The sequence below is a fragment of the Dendrobates tinctorius genome, unplaced genomic scaffold, assembly GCF_039654945.1.
Source record: "Dendrobates tinctorius isolate UK_male_01 unplaced genomic scaffold, ASM3965494v1 ptg000035l, whole genome shotgun sequence".
NCBI lineage: Eukaryota > Metazoa > Chordata > Amphibia > Anura > Dendrobatidae > Dendrobates > Dendrobates tinctorius.
Genome location: NW_027361703.1, coordinates 63,401,358 through 63,423,372, shown reverse-complemented (window position 1 = coordinate 63,423,372; position 22,015 = coordinate 63,401,358). Strand labels below are relative to the sequence as shown.

At 43.3% G+C, this 22,015-nt stretch overlaps 1 protein-coding gene across 1 annotated transcript in view; it reads right to left on the bottom strand.

Annotated features, from left to right (window-relative positions):
• Positions 1-22,015, bottom strand: part of LAMB4 (laminin subunit beta 4) — a 339,109-nt gene that overhangs the window by 164,751 nt on the left and 152,343 nt on the right. The window contains exons 25-30 of the mRNA XM_073573188.1: positions 16,134-16,292; positions 13,204-13,351; positions 5,671-5,828; positions 4,894-5,115; positions 3,928-4,154; positions 2,781-2,877 (exon numbers count right to left, since the gene is read on the bottom strand). Coding sequence (XP_073429289.1) covers positions 2,781-2,877; positions 3,928-4,154; positions 4,894-5,115; positions 5,671-5,828; positions 13,204-13,351; positions 16,134-16,292 — 1,011 coding nt within the window. The remainder of the gene's footprint in view (positions 1-2,780; positions 2,878-3,927; positions 4,155-4,893; positions 5,116-5,670; positions 5,829-13,203; positions 13,352-16,133; positions 16,293-22,015) is intronic.

Genomic DNA, 22,015 nt, shown 5'->3' with positions numbered 1-22,015 from the left:
TGCCTCTACCTTGTGCCAGTCATTACACTGGCTACCCATCCACTCCAGAATTCAGTATAAACTTATTACCCTCACCCACAAAGCCCTCCATGGCTCAGCACCACCCTACATCTCCTCCCTTGTTTCAGTATACCACCCTACCCGCACCCTCCGTTCTGCTGATGACCTGAGGTTAGCATCCTCAATAGTCAGAACCTCCCACTCCCGTCTCCAAGACTTTACACGTGCCGCGCCAATTCTTTGGAATGCACTTCCCAGGTCAATACGATTAGTCCCCAATCCCCACAATTTTAAGCGTGCCCTGACAACGCATTTATTCAGACTGGCCTATCGCCTCAACACATTAACCTAATCTATCCCTGTGTGGCACAGCCAAAAGTTTTACCATAACCAGATTTCCCGCATCATGTTCCCACATGCTTTATGCATCCATTAGCCCTCTGTGTCCGTACTGTCACACACCTAACATTGTGGCTGGTCCATACAATCAGGGCAACTGTTACCACCCACCTTTCGTGTCTACCTCTTTCCTCATAGACTGTAAGCTTGCGAGCAGGGCCCTCTTTCCTCTTGGTATTTGTTATAATCTACTGTATGTGATTATTGTTATGCTGTAATGTCTATTGCCTGTATAAATCCCCTCTGAAATGTAAAGTGCTGCGGAATATGTCGGCGCTATAAAAATAAAATTTATTATTATTATTATTATAAGTCTTCCTAGACCAGGCCATCCAGCCAAACTGAGCAATCATGAGGAGAAGAGCCTTGGTGAGAGAGGTAAAAAAGAACCCCAAGATCACTGTGGCTGAGCTCAACAGATGCAGTAGGGACATGGGAAAAAGTTCCACAAAGTCAACTATCATTGTTTTGCTGCTATGGTAACACTTTTTATTAAATTGCACTAGCACTTTTACTTATTTACTTATTTTTCTTTACATGATTACTAATTTAAAGGGAATCTGTCACCTATTTTTTCGACTATAAGCTGCGGCCGCCACCATCAGGGGCTTATCTAGAGCATTCTGTAATGCTTTAGATAAGTCCCTGATGTAACCTGAAAGAGAAGAAAAATGAGTTATATTATACTCACCCAGGGGTGGTCCGGGTCCTGTCCGGTGCCTCTGGCTGACAAGATGATGTGGGATATTAAGGGGAGTAGTCCAGTGGCTCTGGCTGACGGGATGATGTGGGATATTAGGGGTAGTAGTCTGGTGGCTCTGATGGGATGATGTGGGATATTAGGGGTAGTAGTCCGGCGGATGTGACGGGATGATGTGGGATATTAGTGTGGCGCCCCTGAGGGTTCAGTTGCCACAGAGGTACTGCATCTCATCCTGAGGTGTGGTACCTCACCATCCAGGTAAGGTGGAAACACCTGACCACGCTCCAACACCTGCATCCCACACAACATAGTAGTGTAGCAAAGCACCTTTGGTGGCTCCCTGCTTGGAACACGAAGAGTGCTGGGAGGTGGGTGGAGCTTAGTCTGCACGAGAGAGCGGGAGATTATTAGGACTAGGTCAGTCTGTGAGAGGAGCTCCCCTGAGAGGGATGAATTGAAGGAAGTGCTGCAGCAGACCTCAGTGACCTGGGTCTGCTGGAACAGGAAAGAGATATCAAGAAAGCCTAATTCTCCATAAGAAGGATAGTTTTGTACGGAACGTGAGGAGAAGAAGAGAACTAAGGATTAGGGTTAGAGAAGGGTCCTTCCTCAAGTTCTCAGCGCATGGCCGGGGTCCGGTCCCCGAGGTTGTATGGATACTAATGGTCCTGCGACAGACACCGGAGGAATAGAAGTTGTCACCACTTTATTCCCACACAAGACTTGGGGGCACAACAGCAACGTGAGTGAGGTGGGACTTAGTAGCAAGGAGTCCCCGAAGCAGGCTACAGCTGTCTGCTGTACAAGTAGAGTTCTAAGAACATCTGAAAGGAGGAACTCCAGTGTAACTCAGTACTGTGAGTACTTCAAATAGGCGCTAGAAGGGAGACGTTCAGAAAAGGCACATGTTGGCAGAGTGCTGGAAGGGAGTACTTCATCTTGCCTGGAGGTTGGCTGAGCCCCTGACCCAGAGGACACGGCATGGATTTGGGCACCTGTATGTGTCAGAAACACCGCACTGAACTTGCTCACTGAGCCAGTGCGCGTGTGCTGAGTAAAGCGAACTGTGCTTAAAGATACCTGTGGAGCGGGCAGCAGAGTAGGTGCGTACGTCAGAACAGCAGGACCTGAAGCACGTGACTGCTAGGGGCGTGGCCTAAACTCCAGAGAGCTAGGAGCTGCAAGAGAACTCCTAGCAGGGTAACTGCGAGACAAAGTTATCAAGGGGCATAGACAGGGAGGATAGTCAGGACGTAGCCAATGAGTCATACACAGAGATAGCTGCAAGGTACAAGAGGGGCGAGCAGAGAGTAGTCAGATCACAGGCAATGAGTCATACACAGAGAGGATAGCACAGTACAGAATCAACAGGCAAACTCACAACGGGAAACAGAAGCTCTCCCAGAACCAGAAAGAGGCCACAATCATTAACCTGCACTGAGCTCCAGACATTAACCCCTGACGTGCAGCTCAAAAACCTGCACTGGGATCATGACAGAATAGATATAATCATTATAATTTGTTATAACTAAGTATAGTTAGTTACCTGGGCCTGGGCAGCGCTGGGCTCTTCAGCTAGTTATTATTGGAAAAAGCAATAACTTACACCGACCACTATGCATGATAAGATTTTACTAGGTATACAGGCTTACTATAAATAAATTCTATTTATACTTACGTATACATTGATGTCCTTGGTTTCTAAAGTGATTTTCTTCACATTGCTTACATTTTGTTCCTGTGTACTTTGGTTTACACACACATTGACCTGTTAGCTAGGGAAAATGTAACCGAGTCAAGATCCCAAGATCAGCCATTTTCCATAATTTCTGACATTCCCATTTTCTTTTATTTTTGCACATGCAGTATTTAAGAGTTCTAAAAAATCTACTCATTCAGATATTAATTTTTGCATATTTTTTAATAATATGTAAGACCTAATTTGTAATTTTAATAATATTATTTTTTTGCCAGTATCATGCAATATTATAGTAAAATAAATGAGATATAATACATTTCTGTTTTTTTCACATTTTTATTTTTTATGACCACTAAAATATATTTTAATTTTTTATATGTGATCTCCTCCGTAACTAGACTGGCATTTCAGCCCCAGTTACAAGACAATTACAGCCTTTTGGGCGAACAGCATAGCTGATCTAGGTCTGTTAGGCATCTGCAGCTCCTGTTCACTTATTGCACCCGCATGACCACAAATTCTGGAGGAGGCTGTGCTGTTAGCACTTTCTCTATTGTATAAAAAACTTGTAATTTAAGAGCTCTGCCATCCCCATAGGGAGTCTGCCCAGCTCTGACAGCCGGCTCCTTGCTCCTGCATCTGCACCATCTCATGCAGTTGCTTGCTCTGCAATGATAATCTATAACATCAATGTAGAGTAACGGCATGGCCTGAATGTTTTACATCTATTTCTGGTCCGGAAGTAGTTAAAGAATGCTGGAAATGTAGAGCATTTATAGAGTTTTCCTATAATAGACTTATTCACTGCAAATAACTTGTATTGCACTGTGTACAGCTGGCAAATCTCATCTGATGAGATATTTATGGATTATCTATGGAAAGTGGTATACAAGTGCAAAGCAAATGTTTAGTAGAAAAATGCCATATTTAATTCATTTGCCAATGAAAATATCTGTCTTTTGTTCTTCAGAAATGGCTAAAAACTCATATCATTTCCTTTACTATGTTCTCTTCCAGAAATGTACCCTTTAAATAACTATATGAATGCTATATAATAACTGTGACAAATTAGTAGAGTATTGCATGCAGTGTGGTGTATGTAAAAAAAAAAAATAATGTTTCACACCTGATTACATTGGTTTCCATAGGAATTATTTAGGAAACAGTTACAGGGTTGACATCCTTTTACACTGGTGAAGCCCCAGTATCCAGGAGCACAAGTATCACAGCTAATGCCAACCACATTTGGTAGGCATGGACATTGCCCTGTCTTCCTGTCACAGACAAATTCTCCAGCTTCCTCGTAAACTGAGCAATTCTGAGCAATTGTTCCCATTGGATTGCAAACACAGCCTCGGAGAAAAGGGGATATGTTATTAAAATAATCAATTTTTACATAGAATAGATATATTTGCATTAAAAAACTCTCTGATATCATTGATAGAGACATAACCAAGTATTTAGAACATTTTGATTGTATGGCATTTATTTTCTGGTAGGATCATATATCTGTCATAAGATTTATCAGTAAGTTTGGACAATTATTTGACTACCATATACTTGAATGAACAGGACCACTACATTACCTCTCCATTCAATCTTCATCTAAAAACAAAGGCCAGTGGCCACCTCATGTTATAGAAAGATGTTTTTGTAAAAGTATGCATGCATAGTAAGGACAGAAAGTTGGACAATGAAAGGATTGTATAACTTTGAAGGTAAAAACATTAGAAATAAAATAAACTGGGAATCTGTGAAAAAATGAAGTCTGAAACTCTCATGTGACATCAGACTGAACATTTTTAGGAAGCAAACACTAAACAGGGTATTCTAAGACTCTGGAACACAGGCGGTGCAGCACAGAATCAGTCTAATCAAGAGCGTAACTACAATAGGTGCAGGGGTTGTAATTGCCCCCAGACCCTGGAGCCTAAGAGGTCCAAAAAATCCCTTAGGCCTATATGAAAAGTCCACTACTATTAAAGACTTGTAATAATTGGAGGCCCCAATGGAGCTTTTGCATTATGGCCTATGAGCTGCAAATTACAACACTGAGACTAATCTAGCACATAAGTCACTAACCAAAACTTACTTGTACAGTTGTGATGAAGTCCTGATCCAAAGAAGCCAGGTAGACACCATTCACAGTTAGGACCGTATGTGTTTTTCATACACAGCAAGCACTCCCCTGTAATCTTGTCACAAGAGTTAGGATCTTCTACATTAGTGTTGTCATTGCACTGACACGGTAAACACGTTTCCCCTTCTTCTATGTTTCCATAAAATCCATCAGGGCATTCATTACAGTTCTTTCCTGAGAAAAAAAAATGCAGTGAAAAGATTAAATGAAGCAAATATATAAAGTTGGCATAAATGGGCAGCATTCCAACAACAAAGAGCCATGAAAACAGTGCATGTAGTTTGCTTTACCAATTATTAGCCTTTTGTATAGAACCCACTATGTATTTTAGATACATAGATGATTGCCCTTAGAATCAGAAAGGTTTGCTGTCAGCTGTACAGTTCTACAGGCTTAGTTTTAGGGCTTATACTCACACGTGAGAAACTCGGACGATTCTCACATGTCAATACCCTGGCCTGCACTGCCGCCGGCCCTCGGACCGGAGCGTTCAGCAGCATACATGCCTGGTATTGACTTGCGAGACTCAACCGAGTTTCTCGCGTGTGAGTATGAGCCCTTAACCTTATAATAGTTACGTGAGCTACCGTAAAGAGACAGATCAATTCTCTCTGGTCACATAAAATCATATTGAATATCTCATCTGATATGTACGATAAAGGACGATAACATTGCAAATATTTGTGCAAAATATTTCATAATCTGATCTTGAATTAAATTGGGAGTTACCTGTATAACCTTCAAGACAATTGCAGGTCACCTCCATAGTCTTATTGTTTTGTTTACAAGAATCTGCAAAATATTTCTTGCTTGTAGGAGACCCCGGACACATGCATGGGCGACATGGTTGTCCCAATAATGGATTACCATAATAATTATCAATACACCTGAAATATAAAGTATAGAATTTGTTATGACATGCAGTATATTTATGTAATTACCTATATCCTCAATAATAATCCTAAATTATACCGTTATAAATTAAATGCAAGTGAGTATTTTGACAATATCATGATTTTTATGCCGATTTTCCACATCTAAGCTGTATAAACTTGAATGCTTATTGGATGAACCAGATAAGGTGATGTGTATTATACAGTGACAAAGGGTATCATCTAAGGATATCAACACTAGAGATGAGTGACTATTTCAATGTTCAGTTCGGATTATGATTGCAAAATTTGCCAATTTATTCATCGAATATTCGCCGAATACAGCCGAACGCTGACACAAAGGTAGTAGAGGCCTGCCAATCTCGGAGGCCTACTGCTACAGGCAACACGCATGAAAGAGACCCAACCAGGAGTCTAAACATTTACAAAAATTAGTGGCAGACACCAACAAAGTGGCATCAATTTTACCACAGTAGCAATAGTATAATAGGGAGCGACATCTCTTCCACGAAAGCCAACCCAGCAGATGGACAGCCAACCAGGAGTCTACACATTTCCAAAAATTAGTGGCAAACACCAGCATAGTGGCACCAATTTCACCGCAGTAGAAATAGTATAATGGGTTGTGGGATATAGTGGGCCATTCTGTATGAGCTCTGCAGACAGTAGAATTTCACTACTACTAAATGGATATAAGGTGATATATGGCATGCTGAATCACGTTAACAACTGGCAAAAAATATTTTTTTATGGCCAACAGCTCAAATCACAGAACAATTTCACCATATCACTAAATTGCAAGGTGATATATACCTTGCAGTATCACATTTGGCAAGTGAAAAAATAAGATTTAGAACAGTCTACTTGTGCATGGAGCAGAATAGGAGCAGTGCAAAACACACTTGCATAAAATGTGCCATGCTGACTATCTGTGGAATTCAGTAATGGCACATAAAAAATTTGCTGGAAAATCGATTTCATAGCCACACAGGATGCTAGCTAGCTAAACTATCTGACTAAGACACAACCGCCTAGCTAAGTAGCTAAAATTGAGCAGCAAACAGTCCCAGCATCAGGAGCAGCCTCTCTGCACTGCTACAGTGTCAAAATGGCAGTAAAACATGATGTCCGCTCTTTATATGGAGATGAACATGTGATTTCAGCAGCCAATGACACATGCCATTGTGTCAGAACATTGTGGATGTTTCCTACGCCCTGATTGGCTAGCCGTAATGTGCACACAGTTTACAAGCATGCCGCTCCACTGAGCTCTCCCCACCCCCTATCCTCATCAAACATGTGCCCCACGCTCATCATACACCACCATTATCTTAGCCAAAGTGCTCAAAATACTTAAGTGGCAAAGCAAATATTTTCCGGCAAATATTTCCGATCATGAATCTGAATGCAGAATTTCTATGCAGCTTGTTTTCCTCAGGCAAAATGGGTCAAAAAAAGAGATTTAATAGACTCCGAAAAGTCAAAAATTGTTACAAGTCTTTTAGTGGGAAACAGCCCTCTTGAAATTGCTAAGACATTGGGGTATGATCACAGAACCATCAAAAGTTTTGTCGCTTATAATCTATAGGTTGAAAAAGAAATTGAGAAAAAAGATGAACATTAACTGCCAAAGATTTGAAAAAAATCAAACATGAAGCGAACAGGAACACATTATCATCCAATGCTGTCATATTCCAGAACCTCCCTGGAGAGCCAGAAGTACAAGGCATTCATTGCTCAGAGACATGGACAAGAAGAGTAAAGCTGAAACCCGAAAAACATTTAACAAGACACACAAGCTGTAATGTCAAGACTGGGCCAAGAAATATCTGAAAAAGGATTTTTCAAACGTTTTAATGGACTGATGAAATGAGAGTGACTCTTGATGGACCAGATGTATGGGCCTGTGGCTGGATCAGTAACAGAAACAGACCTTTGCTTCGACTCAGACTCCAGAAAGCTGAAGGTGGGGTACTGCTATGGGCTGTAAACATTTTCTTCAAGTAGTAGTACAAGAAATACTCTGCATCTTTCAATAAAACCATGATTTTTAATGTAGACACTACTCTATCACATGCATTGAAGTACTCTACTGCTTGACTAGCCAGCAAAGACCTTAAAGGGAATCTGTCACCCTTTTTTTGCCCTATCGGCTGCCTGTATTGACATCAGGGGCTCATCTACAGCATTCTGTATGTGACGACTTCTGGAGTGGACCCTCTGGGTCGTGGCACCAACCCTCCTAGGGCGAGCTGGCCTAGTAAGGACCACCCCCTATAAAGGTAGGGTCAGGAGCAAGCCCCAGGGGATGAGGTACCACGACTGCTGGCACCAGGCGGCCGGCTCACAGGAGACACGGGTGAGTGTGTCCGAAGGAAGGTACAGGATACTAGGGAACACCAGATGTGTACACAGAAGTGTACTAACTACAGGATAGTGCAAGACGGGTACACGTGAGCACGTATGGCGTGTAGAGAGTAGTACGTCCGGAGGTGAGCAAAGCAGGATGCGTGCAAGGAGCACGACAGAGTACTGAATTGATAAGCAGTCGTGCCAGGAGGTGTAACAGAGCACAGGGACAGAGTGAGTGCCAGGAGGCACGACTGAGTAAGAGACAGAGCTCAGGATCGGAGAGTGTGCCAGGAGACACAACTGAGCATGAAACAAAGTGAAGATTCAGAGCGTGTGCCAGGAGGCACAATAGAGTGCAAGGCAGAGTACAGGACCTGAGTACAGCGCACAGCCAGGCAGGGACACAGCAGACCAAGCCAGGAAGCACAACAATAATCAGGCACCTCCCATAGGGGGAGGTAGCCTGATATAGCACCTGACCACTACAGCTTCCGGGTCAGGTCCTCTAGCCTGATAGCACATGACCACTACAGCTTCCAGGTCAGGTCCTCCTTTACCATAGAGAGGACCGACCTGGAGACTGAACTGACAGGAGCGCACAAGCGCAAACACGACATGGAGGAGGTGGAAACCTGGGTATGATTAGTGTGCATGCGAACCCAACGGGACCCCCGGAGCGGCTGCGGCTCCAGAAGAAATGACGTCGGGACCCAAGTCCTGCCTCCTGGTGAGTACAGTGTGACACTGTAATGCTGTAGATAAGCCCACAATGTAACCTGAAAGATAAGAAAAACACATTACATTATACTCACCGGAGGGGGCGGTCTGGTCCGATGGGTGTCGCGGTCCGGTCCATCTTCATACGACGCAGTCCTCTTCTTCCCTTCCTGTAGTAGCTCCAGCGCAGGCGCACTGCTCTGCCCTGTTGAGGGCAGAGCAGAGTCCTGCAGTGCGCAGGCGTTGGGAGAGGTCAGAGAGGTCCGGCGCCTGCGCACTGCAGTATTCTGCTCTGCCCTCAACAGGGCGGAGCAGTGCACCTGCGCCAGAGCTAATACAGGAAGGGAAGAAGAGGGCAGCATCGTATTTAGATGGGAGGTGTCGGACCGGACCACGACACCCATCGGACTGGACAGCCCCCTCCGGTGAGTATAATCTAATGTGTTTTTCTTATCTTTCTGGTTACATCGGGGGGCTTATCTACAGCATTACAGAATGCTGTAGATTAGCCCCTGATGGCAGTGGCGGCAGCTGATAGGGCAAATAAAAGGATGAAAGATTCCCTTTAAGCATGAAATAATAATTATATGGACCCCTTCTTCAGCTGTTCTGAACCCTATTGAAAACTTGGGGGCCTTTCTTAAATTGGAGAATTACGATGAAGGAAAACAATACACCTCTGTGAACAGTGTCTGGGTGGCTGCGGGTTGTGCTGCCCAAAAAGTTGATAGTCAACGGATAAAAAAAACTGACAGACTCCATGGATGGAAGACCTATGACTGTTAATGAAAAGAAGGGCAACTATATTGGTCAGTGATTTTTTTTTTTTTAAATGTCAGAAATGTATTTTTGTTCATTATGAGTTGTTTGGTTACTACTATCACTTTAACAGATGAAAATAAACAATTGAAATGGGAAAAAGGTTTTTCATTTAGATCAGTAGTAATTGTGCACAATAATAGTTGCTCAATAATTTTGCACACATCAATATTCTAAGAAAGAGAAAATCTTGCTTTTACTTTCTAAAATATTCAAGTCTGTTAGAATTTTAGATTGACGAACACTGAAAGCACTGTAGTTGTTAAATAAAATTAGCCATCAAAAAACAAAATGGTCTCATAATTGTGCACACACTGCATAACGTTTTTCTGGTGGGCCACTGAAAGAGCATTCAGGCTGTGTGCCCACGTAAGCATTTTTTTAGCGTTTTTTTCCGTGTTAAAACACTTAAAAAGTGCATACATTAAGCATCCCATTCTTATAATGCATTCCGCAATTTTTACGCACATTATGTGTTGTTTTCCACACAAAAAAACGCATCGTGGAAAAAAACGCAGTATGTTCATTAATTTTGCGGGAAAAAAACGCATTTCCAACTATATTCTTTGAGAATGTGGATGCTGCGGAAAAAAACGCATAAAAAACGCAAAAATAAAAATGCGTTTTTCCTGGGAAGGAGTCTGGTTTTTAGTCAGGAATTTTCTGCATACGTGGGCACATAGCCTTAAGGTCCAGCAGCAGATAAACAGAAAATAAAAGTGGAGCAGGTACTTTATCAGTCCTCTTCATTGCACGGGAATGCAATGGTAACAGCATTTACAATGCAATTAAAAGTAAATATACACTTGCTATATATGGTACTAAGGGGTTGTCCACGTAGTTTAACAGCAAGTATTAGAGATTGTCCTACTCTATGAACCTCTAGCTGCTAGGTAGCACACAGCACTACAGTTCTTAATGTGATTGCTGATGGAGGAACATGTGGCCAGACCTGTTTATTATCCTCCTCAAATAGAAAAAAGTGCCCATGAGAAGCTGAATTTTAATCGGAAGAGGCAGACAGACAGGCCTTGTCAAGAGTATATTCATAAAAGCCTTTAAATCATGTGCTACACATATTTGTTAAAGTACAAATAAAGTATACAACCCAATTATGTTTTAACCATTAGAATAATTTGTGTATACAATATAGGTATACCAGCAACTGTGTAGTATATTAGACAGTTTACTTATAGTGTTGAGCAAAAATGAGTTCACCCCATTTGAAAAACAAAATTTTAGTCAATATCTCACTGAATACAAGAACAATTTCCAAATTTTGACAGGGCTGAGTTTCATAGTACATTTTTTTAACACTACAGCAGCAAAACAAGGTTAATAATATAACTTTCTTTACAAAATGTTCTATTTAACTCAAATTAGTTGATGCAAAAATAAATATGACCCATATACAAACAACTACATCTATTTGTTTGTAAAACCTCCATGATTTTTAATGACAGCTCCAAGCCCTCAAGGCATCAAATGAACAAGTTCCCAACATATTGTAACATCTATCTTTTTCCATTCTTTAAAGAACAACCTCTTTTAGAACCTGGATGCTGGATGAAGAGTGATGCTCAACTTGCGTCTTCAGAATTCTCCATAGGTGTTTGATTAGGCTCAGATCAGGAGACATATTTGGCCACTGAATCACTTTCACCCTGTTCTTCAGAAATGCAACAGTGGCCTTCGATGTGTGTTCTGGATCATTGTCAAGTTGGAAAAGTGCAAGTCTACCAAAGGCATAGAGTTAAGGTAGCACCTTCTCTTTCAACATAGAGTAGTACATCTGGGAATTCATGATACCATCAATGAGTAGCTCCCCAACACCATGAGCACTCATGCATCCACGCATAAGAAGTTTGCCACTACTGAAGCGATGGCCGGGGAACCTCCACAGTGCAGGAAGATTGCAGTACACCAGATGAGGCGCAAACAACAAAGGGTAGATTTATTGGAAGGCAAGGAATGAAGTGGATAGGGAAGGTGCAAACAGGGGTATGCAGTGGCAAAAGATCATTTACAAGAGTTTGTATTATTTAGCTGGGCCGTCAAATAGCACTGTGCTCCAACTATTACAGGTCAACATATTTCACACAGGCAAATCCAAACAATGAACACAGAATGATGCTACTCTACATGTAGCCTCCCTGGCCTCTACTAAACAGGCCACACAGCTGCCATGTTCTGTCTATTGAAGCCTACACTAGGCCCTAACATGTGCACAAACAGGAACAAACTCACGGTAACGTTGGGCACTTAGGTCCAGTCCAGGGGGCCCCCAACAGACTTGAACGGTGGTGCGCACGTCTGTCTGGCAGATCCGTGAAACATGTTCTTCTCCTTGCTTCAGGGTCCTGGAGGTGCTCCGGGAAACTGTAAATCCTTTTCTCGGTCTCTTCATGGCTTGTCACAATAGCACAGGACAGCCACCTTTGCTACACCCAGTCTGTTCAATCTCACAAGTCCACTAAGTCTCAGGCTGTGTGACCTTTTTACACAGCTCCATGCACAGCAACTCTCAGCAGCAGCTTTCAGCTCACACGCTCTCACAGACTCAACTCCTCCCCTCAGCCTCAGGCAGTTCATTAACACAGTCCTTTACAGGGGGAGCAGATCATTCCATCACACCAGACAAGGGGGTGCTGTCTCTTAAAGTTGCAGCGTGTTTCTTAATGTCCATAACAACATCACCCCCTTACACTACTACACATTTTTCTAAATTCATTTTTCTAAATATGTGGTGCCTATGGTGAAATATGCTAGTGGCAGTGTCCTTATGATCACAATGTCCTGAGTATCACTCTCCACACAGTGTCCCAGCTCTAAAAGAGATCCCTATTACAAAATGAAAAAATATATATATATGTTGCAATATATAGCCAACTTGTTCATTCCATGCCTAGAAGACTTTGTGTTCCATGTAGTCATGGAGGTTATTCAAAATACTAGATATAGCTGTTTTCGATGTTGTGTGTATTCATTTTTTCATCAACTACTTTGAGTAAAACTGAAGATTTTGTAATGAAAGTTATATTATTAACCACACTTTCATGTTGTGGTAAAAAAAAAATGTTGCATACAACTCAGTCTGGTCGAAATTGTGGAAATTGTTCTTTTCAGTGAGATATTGATTAAAATCTTACTTTTCAAAAAGGGTGTTCATTTTTGCTGAGCACTGTATATTTTTTACCATTATGCCGCCATTTATTTTCAACTTTATTTTTCTTCACTGAATTTTAAAATCTTAAATTTGGTTTACATACCGCCAAACAATGATTTGTGGTTTTGAGAAATTGTGGACAAGGATGTGATTTTTCAAAATGTAAAGATACACTATGAATATTGCCACATTCAATGATTTTTGCTATAATAGTAGAAATCTTTAAAAAATTAAACTAGGCATTTTACTATCCAAAAGAAAAAGCTAACAAATTGTCAACACACGCACAACTTATACACTATCATGTGTCCTTACCGTTCACAGTTGGTTCCATCTGTAAATCCCTTGCAGTCCTTACAAGCACCAGTTACTGGGTCACATGTCTCTGAATTGCCATTACATTTACAGGGTCGGCAGTTGGGAAATCCATAATATCCAGGCAAGCAGCTGTCACAGCGTTGTCCTTGTATGTCTCTGCGACAAACACACCGTCCAGTCACCTGATCACATAATGTGCTTATTGACCCTTTGCTGTCACAGTTACACTCTATAAAATGAAACAGAAAAGTATGCAATATCTGTGGGGCATCACAGTGGCTCAGTGGTTAGCAGTGCAACTTTGCTAACCTGGGGTCCTGGGTTCAAACCCCATCAACAACATCTGTAAGGAGTTTGTATGTTGTCCCTGTTCTCCTTTTTCCTTCCACACTCCAAAGACATAATGATAGGGATTGTAGATAAACTACAATAGGGACAGTGGCAATGATTTCTGTTGGTGGGCCTTGAGGACTGGAGTTGGGGAACCCTGCTGTAAAGCACTGTGGAGAATTAGAGCTTTAGGTCTGATCAAAACCTTCCTGTTAATCTAATTCTATGGTAACCAGAATGTTTCTCCATCCTTCCCAACATGCATCCTCAGAACATCCTGTGAATTTCATAGCTTAGCAATCATTAGGGCCAAATCCATATCTGACCACAGCACACCTGTCACAACTGATTCTGACGATATTAAGTTTACATTGACATTGTCCTCCAATCTTGCTGCAGATCGAATTTACAGATTACATTCTGTGAGTGCTAGATATAATCTCCATTTAGGGTTAGGGTACCGTTACACCTAGCGACTCAAGATCGCTGGTGCATCGCTAGGTGGTCACTAGTGAGCTGCCACACAGGCAGATCTCACTAGCGACATCGCTGGGGTCGGAGGTCGATACTTACCTGTCAGACGCGGCGATCCTGACGTCCTCCCGCCCGGCTCCACGCGTCGCTCATCGTCACAGCAGGAAGCGCCACAGGAAGTGACCGACGAGGAATGATCCAGGAGCTTCTCGCACGATCAGCGATAACCAGCGGGGGAACCGGTCGGAGGTAAGTATCACATGCAGCGATATCGCTAGCAATATCGCTGCAACGTCACAAGATTGGTGACTTTACAGCGATATTGCTAGCGATATCGCAGTGTGTAACGGGGGCTTTATTTTCTCTGTCTTAGAAGAATGAATAGAGACATAACCAAAGCCTTCAGGAACATTTTGATTTTATGGGATTTATTTAGCAGTAGGATCATGTTTGTGTTAACATTTGTGTCACATATCATTAAGGGATTTGTGTCAGCTCTGGGTCTGCTGGAATTTAAATGTAGTTTTTTCCTTTGGTCCAGCAAGAGTTAATGTTAATCTCTTGCTGGCAGCTTCTTTTAGGCTGATTGGTAACCACTCCCACCTCCCTTTAAATAGTCACATGACCCTTCAGCTGATCGTCGGTTATAGAGTTACTTCTATGCAGACCAGCTAATTTTGTGGAGTTCTCCTTTGGCTGTGGTATTGCTGCTGTTGGAGTCCAATTTACCTGTTGCCATTTTCTCTGCTGCTGTGGAGCATAGCAGTCTATTCTGAGCTGAATTATATCCTTTCTGTTTATCCCTTGCTTGTCTCTTTCCCTATGGTATATTACCTGAAGTGGCAAGGCTAGATTCCTTGCCGGCCAGTGCACTAGCCAGGGTACATTGAGGTGACAGCCAGAAACTAGGCACGTGACGGCACTGGGGCGAAGGACCCACGTAGGGCGTTAGGGGAGCTTAGTGACAAACACAGGTTGGTGTCAGGAGGTGTCCCATCCCTAACTCGCTACCATAAGGGCTTTTTTCTCCTTTTATCATCTTGTTGTACCTATAAGTTGTGCCGTCCGCTGGACGTTCCCGTGCGCGGATGTGATAATTATTCATTCCTATGATCTTCATGTGAAGGGTTTTCCATACCAAAGAAATGTTGGCATATCTAGAGTAAACTTGGCAATTACGTTATCCCCTATTTACTTAAAGGAACAGAGCCACAAACATGTGTGGCTACATTTACTCTCCATTCGATCTTCAGCTGAATACAACAGCTAATGTCCACCTTATGGAATAATGGTCAGAAAAAAAACCTTAAAGTTATAGAAAGTTGTTTTAGAAAAGTTGTCTTTCTCCAAAGTGAAAATGAAAGATAATCTGAAATTAGATTATATGGTTGCTTTACCTGAATTCTACTAAAGTTACTACTGTATTTCCATCACGGTGACCATTTATTTTAAGATACAGGTGGTGGTCTTTGTCATGAAAGTTGGCTGTAGGGAGACCAGTCTTTGATCATCTCCTTTCCTATGTATTTTCACAGGTTTATTGGTTCAAATCATTTTAGTTATAAGTGGTCTGATCTGCTCTATCATTAGATAATACAGAAGTTGCGGAATAAATATTTGATTCTTCTATCACTGCATGCATAGTAAGGAGAAAAGGTTGGGCAAAGTTGGTGGTGAGAACATTAGAATATAATGGTAAAAGAAAATAAATTGAATCTGTGAAAGAATTAAGTCTGAAGCTCTCATGTAACATCAGACTGAACATTTTTAGTATGCAAACACTAAACAAGGTATTCTATCTAGGACTCTGGAAAATGTGCGGTGCACTATAGAATCAGTTTAAACAGGGGTGCTACTACAATAGGTGCAGGGTATGCAAGCACATTCAGACCCTGGAGCCTAAAGGGTCCAAAAAGTTCTTTTGGCCTATATGAAAAGACCACTAATATTAAGACTTGTAATAATTGGGGGCCCCAATGGAGCTTTTGCATTAGGGCCCATGTGCTTCAAGTTACAACACTGAGAGTAATCTAGCACATAAGTCACTAACCTAAACTTACTTGTACAGTTATGATGAAGTCCTGATCCAGAGAAACCAGGTAGACATGATTCACAGTTAGGACCGTATGTGTTTTTCATACACAGCAAGCACTCCCCTGTAATCTTGTCACACGAGTTAGGATCTTTTACATTAATATTGTCATTGCACTGACACGGTAAACACGTTTCCCCTTCTTCTATGTTTCCATAAAAGCCATCAGGACATTCATTACAGTTCTTTCCTAAGAAAATAAGGAACACAGTGAAAATTTTAAAGGAAACAAATTTATAAAGTTGGTATAAATGTGCAGCATTTCACCAACAAATAGTCATGTAAACAGTGCACGAAGTTTGCTTTACCGATCATTTGTCTTTTGTACTGATCCCGCATTTTATATACAGTCATGGTTGAAAATGTTCCAGAAAAGAAAATATTTTTCTAGAAAATTATTGCAATTACACGTTCTGTTATACACATGTTTATTTCATTTGAGTGTATTGGAACAACAACAAAAAACAGAGAAAAAAAGGCAAATTGGGCATAATTTCACACAGAATGCCGAAGAAGTGGGCCTGACAAAATTGTTGGCACCCTCAACTTAATAGTTGGTTGCACACTCTTTGGAATAAATAACTGCAATCAGTTCCTTCCTATAGCCAATCAACAAGCTTCTTACATCTCTCAGCTGGAATTTATGACCACTCTTCTTTTGCAAACTGCTCCAGGACTCTCATATATGAGGGTGCCTTCTCCCAACAGCAATTTTAAGATCTTGCCACAGGTGTTCAATGGGATTTAAATCCAGACTCATTGTTGGCCACTTCAGAAATCTTCAGTGATTTGCTTCCATCCATTTCTGTCTGCTTCTTGAAGTATGCTTGGGGTCATTGTCCTGCTGGAAGACCCATGACGTAGAACCCAAACCCAGCCTTCAGACAATGAGCACTACACTGAGACCCAAAATCCTTTGGTAATCTTCACATTTCATGATGCATTTCACACAGTCTAGGTGCCCAGTGCCAGAAGCAGAAAAACAACCGCAAAGAAATTTTGGACCTCCACTATATTTGACTGTAGGTACCATGTTCATTTCTTTGTACGCCTCATTCCATTTTCTGTAAGCAGTAGAATTGTGTGCTTTACCAAAAAGCTCTATCTTGGTCTCATCTGTCCACAAAACACTTTCCCAGAAAGATTTTGGCTTACTCATATACATTTTGGCAAATGGCAGTCTAGGTTTTTTATGTCTCTGTGACACCCCAGAGTCCGGTTGTCACAATGACATTACCTCCCTCTAAGAGGTGAAGTCATGCTTGGTGGCAGAAATGGACCCCCATGCCAGGTAACATAGATTAAATCACAATTCCTGCTTCAGGTCCAAAAAGGGAGCTGCCTTATAAATTCTGGCCAGCAGAGGGGGTTGGTGAGTCAGCTAGAAGTGAGCTGAGGAGGTTGTCATGGAAACGAGAGCAGGTGTGAGCTGTGAGGAAAATAACAAGACAGTTAAAACGTGAGGTAAAAAGATCTTTCTGGAAGATCCTATCAGTTCAAAACAGGGAGCTGATCTGTAAGGAGCTGGTGAGGGGCAGCTGATCTATGAAGAGAGAAAGGACACGAGCAGAGACAGAGAGGCACTGGGGAAGCTAAAAAACTGCATATAGCAGACCCCAGAGCGAAGCGCTAATAGAGAGAAAATGGACGCCAGAGTCCTTGGTGGTCAGGAGCTGTATGTCCTGATCACCGAATCTGAAAGTACAGGGGATTGTAAATTCCCATGTGACATTGCACACCTGAGGGCACGGCAGCAGATAAGGAGCCCGGGGCTGACAGTGGAAAGGACGGTACCCGTGGAATAGGCTCATGCTGACAGCCGTACAGGTTAGTGAAATCATCACGCAATTGAGGGTCGCAGCATAGTTATAAACAGCAGAGACCCACACACAAAGCGCAGAAGGAAGGTCCAAAATCCCCACCTGGCAAGGTGGATCCCCTGAATGCCTCCAGGCGAGCCGGACTCATTCCATCACTTGTATGTGGTACTCCGAATTGCAACCAATTACCAGTAAAAGGTAAAGAAACTGCACCTCTCTGTGTCCTCATCTCATTTCTCTGCACCACAACATTCACAGCCATTTTGACTATTAATCTAACATCTTTGCCCTGGGACTATTGCTCTACCTGTGGAGAGCTATTTTCACCACAGCTGCGCCACATCAACAGTCTCAGGGGAACAACACTGCAGCGCTGGTCACCTCTGACCAGAATACCACAGGTGGCGTCACGCATTTAATCATCTATAAACTTTATCTTCATTTCTACCACATCTAACAACATCACCAACAACTTTTCCCCTTTCATCATTTTATTTAATGGACGCCCCAGGGCCACAGACCGTGTCGCCGCCGCATTGACACCGTCCCCCGTTGAAGTCGACGGGCCCGGTACCGAGTACCCCATGGTCCTGCACCGCGCGCGCGCTCTCTCTCACGCCCTCACGTCGCCGCGTGCGCCCGGGTGCTCCAACTGGCGTCACGAACAGGATTTAGCGAGCCTAGCAAAGCTGGGTAAAGGAGCCTGGCAAAGCTGGGTACTGTGTGCCATAGACTTTATTAAATTGAGTGCTAAAGATTTGACTGAGCTTTCAAGTAACCGCCAAAACTGCGTCACACAGTGCGTGCGAGCAGAGAGGGGCGTGCCATTGAAGCTGGAGCTGCGCTCTATTGTGAGCAAGTGAAAAACAGGAAGAAAAATGCCCAACTCGGGTGGAGATTCAGAGGCGGTCGCAGCTGCAGCCTCAATAATGCCGCTATCGATGCCATATATACCAGGAGCAGCCTGGTTACCTCAGTACTCAGGGGAGTCGCACACCTTGAGTGATTTTAAAGAAAGACTATGTAGTTTGTTCAAAGTGTACCCCCTGTCAGAAAGCCAAAAAGTCAGTATCCTCATTGGCCAGTTAACTGGTGCGGCCCAGAGGGAAGTAAAGTCCTGGCCGGACACTGATAAAGGGACTGTCCAGCAAATCTTGGCCAGACTGAAGAACACTTTGGATACCCGAACTGCAACAGAGATAAAAATGAGATTCTTTGGGTGCAAACAGAGAGTGCAGGACAGTATACGGGACTATGCCCTAAATCTTCAGGAGGCACTATGGGCCGTAAAGCAGGTTGACCCTGAGAGCGTGCAAGATGAAGTTAGATTACTAATAGAGCAGTTCATAGAGGGACTCCAGTCTAACAACCAAAGGACACAGCTGCGTATAATGGCACTACAAAAACCTGAATTGGACTTTGCACACTTTAAGTATAGAGCCATCCGAGTGCAACATGAACCGAACCCTAGCAGCACAGAGCCCTCTAAGCATCCTGCAATTACATACCAGCAGGAGTCAGTAACCTTTCCAAAGACCCCTATTGAGACTGACAAGCCGTCCCAAGATGATGATTCTGCTGCAGACTTACGTCAAAGAACTAACCAAAAGTGTGGCTGCACTCACAAAAACTGTGCAGTCCCTACAAGTGACTCCAAAGAAGAAGATCCAGCTGGCCTCCAGTCCAGATGACGTCCCGTGGTGACAACAGAGGAGAATCCCACCGACCAGCGGGAGAGACAGTGATCGTTACGACGAGGACGGACAGCCCATCTGTCGCCGCTGCAACAAGTCGGGACACCTAGCCAGATCCTGTCATTTAAACAAGCAACCCCTGGGGCAAAGGGCCAACCCTCAGGAGTAAGACGACCAGGCCCACCAAATTGGCGAGACAAGTACGTAGGAGGACGACCAGTTCTGCCTGTTGTGATTGACGGTTTTCCAATGAACGCTTTACTGGACACCGGCTCCCAGGAGACAACGATACCATATGTTCTTTTTAAGCAATACTGGGCTGATTCAGACATTACTCATAGCCCAGATAAAGACCTTGCCATTCTTGCCAGCAATGGACAGCCCTTGCCTCAGATGGGATATAAAGAGGTGACCATCAAGATTGGCCGAGTAGAAATGCAATCGCAAGGTTTGATTATAGTTGATATTGACAAACGAGAATGCTATCCTATGATCACTTTAGGCACTAATGTAATTGAAAATTGTCTTTGAGAAATTATTGCTTTGTTACAACAGGTAGCAGAGGCCGCCAGCTCCAGTCAGCAACGGGTCATGCAAAAGGAGATCAGAGCCCTGATGCAGAGACAACAGGTAGAGCTGTCTGGTGGAGAAGTCGGCAGTGTCAGAGTAAGTGATCCTTTTCCCATTGCAGTACCTCCCAGAAGTGAAATGTTAATTTGGTGTCGGGCAGCAATAGGCCTAAGGGGTCAAGATTACCAAGCCCGGGTGGAACCCATGTACTCTGATAGTAGGCCCACTATCCTGACAGCCAGAGGGGTAGTTGATGTCCGCAAGGGGAGAGTACCAATATGCATCTTAAATTGTGGGGAGAGAGAGGTCCAGTTACCCCGGTATGCCACCCTTGCTAAATTGTTCACTGTCAGTAACAATGCAATCGAGATACTAGAGCCCTTGCTTCCATCTGACAAGGTGTAAGAGAATGGCTCTGAAGGGCAGCAGGAGGATTGGTGTCAGCAGCTACAGTATATGTAGGCACTGACTCCACCCCTTCGCACCAAAAGCATGGAGCTTACCTGGTGGCTCGAGAATTTGAACAGGTTTTCAGCAAGCATCCTCTAGACTTTGGGCAGGCAAAAGGGGTCCAACATCATATCCCCACTGGAGATCATCCACCCATTAAAGAGAGACACCGGCCTGTACCCCCAGCACACTATCAATGTGCCAAGAGTATGTTACGGGAGATGAAGGAGGCTGGGGTAATCAGAGATAGTTGTAGCCCCTGGGCAGCTCCATTAGTCCTCATTAAAAAGAAAGATGGTACTATGAGAATGTGCGTAGACTACAGGTGGATTAACAGCATTACACATAAAAAAGCTTACCCATTGCCTAGAATTGAGGAATCACTAGTCGCACTGAGAACTGCTAATTATTTCTCTACCTTAGATCTCACCAGTGGGTATTGGCAGGTTCCTGTGGCAGAGGCAGACAAAAGAGAAGACAGCGTTTACACTAATGGGCCTCTGCGAGTTTAACTACATGCCGTTCGGGCTCAGCAATGCACCAGGAACATTTCAGCGGTTAATGGAATGCGGCCTTTGACATAAAAACTTTGAAACCGTTCTGCCGTATCTGGATGACACCATCATCTTCTCCAAAACCTACAAAGACCATTTGAAGCACCTGGCCGAGGTATTCGAAGCCCTGTCAAACTTTGGCCTGAAAGTAAAACAGTCCAAATGTCACCTTTTGAAACCCAAGGTGCCGTACCTAGGCCATGTGGTGAACGCGGAAGGTGTGGCACCCGATCCTGACAAAGTCACCGTTATCCAGGACTGGCAAAGACCCAGCACTATTCATGAAGTGAGGCAATTTCTTGGGTTAGTAGGCTACTACCGAAGATTTATCAAGGACTTCACCAAGATAGCAGCACCGCTGCAAGATCTTCTAGTGGGCCAATCCAAGAAGGCCAAGAACAAAAATCTTCCGTTCGAGTGGAATAAAAGGATAGAAGAGTCCTTCACCGAGTTGAAACAGGCCCTTACAGGAGATGAGGTCCTGGCCTACCCTGACTACGACCAACCATTTGTACTTTACACTGACGCCAGCAACGTGGGATTGGGAGCAGTGCTATCACAAGTGCAGAAAGGCAGAGAGAGAGTGATTGCCTACGCCATCAGGAAGCTTCGTCCCACTGAGAGGAACCCCGACAACTACAGTTCCTTTAAACTGGAGTTCCTCACCATAGTCTGGACAGTAACAGAGCGCTTCAAACACTACTTGGCTTCTGCAAAGTTCACCATCTACACGGACAATAATCCTCTAACCCACCTTAAAAAGGCAAAGCTCGGGGCACTTGAGCTGCGATGGATGGCCTTGCTGTCCAACTAGGAGTTCACCAT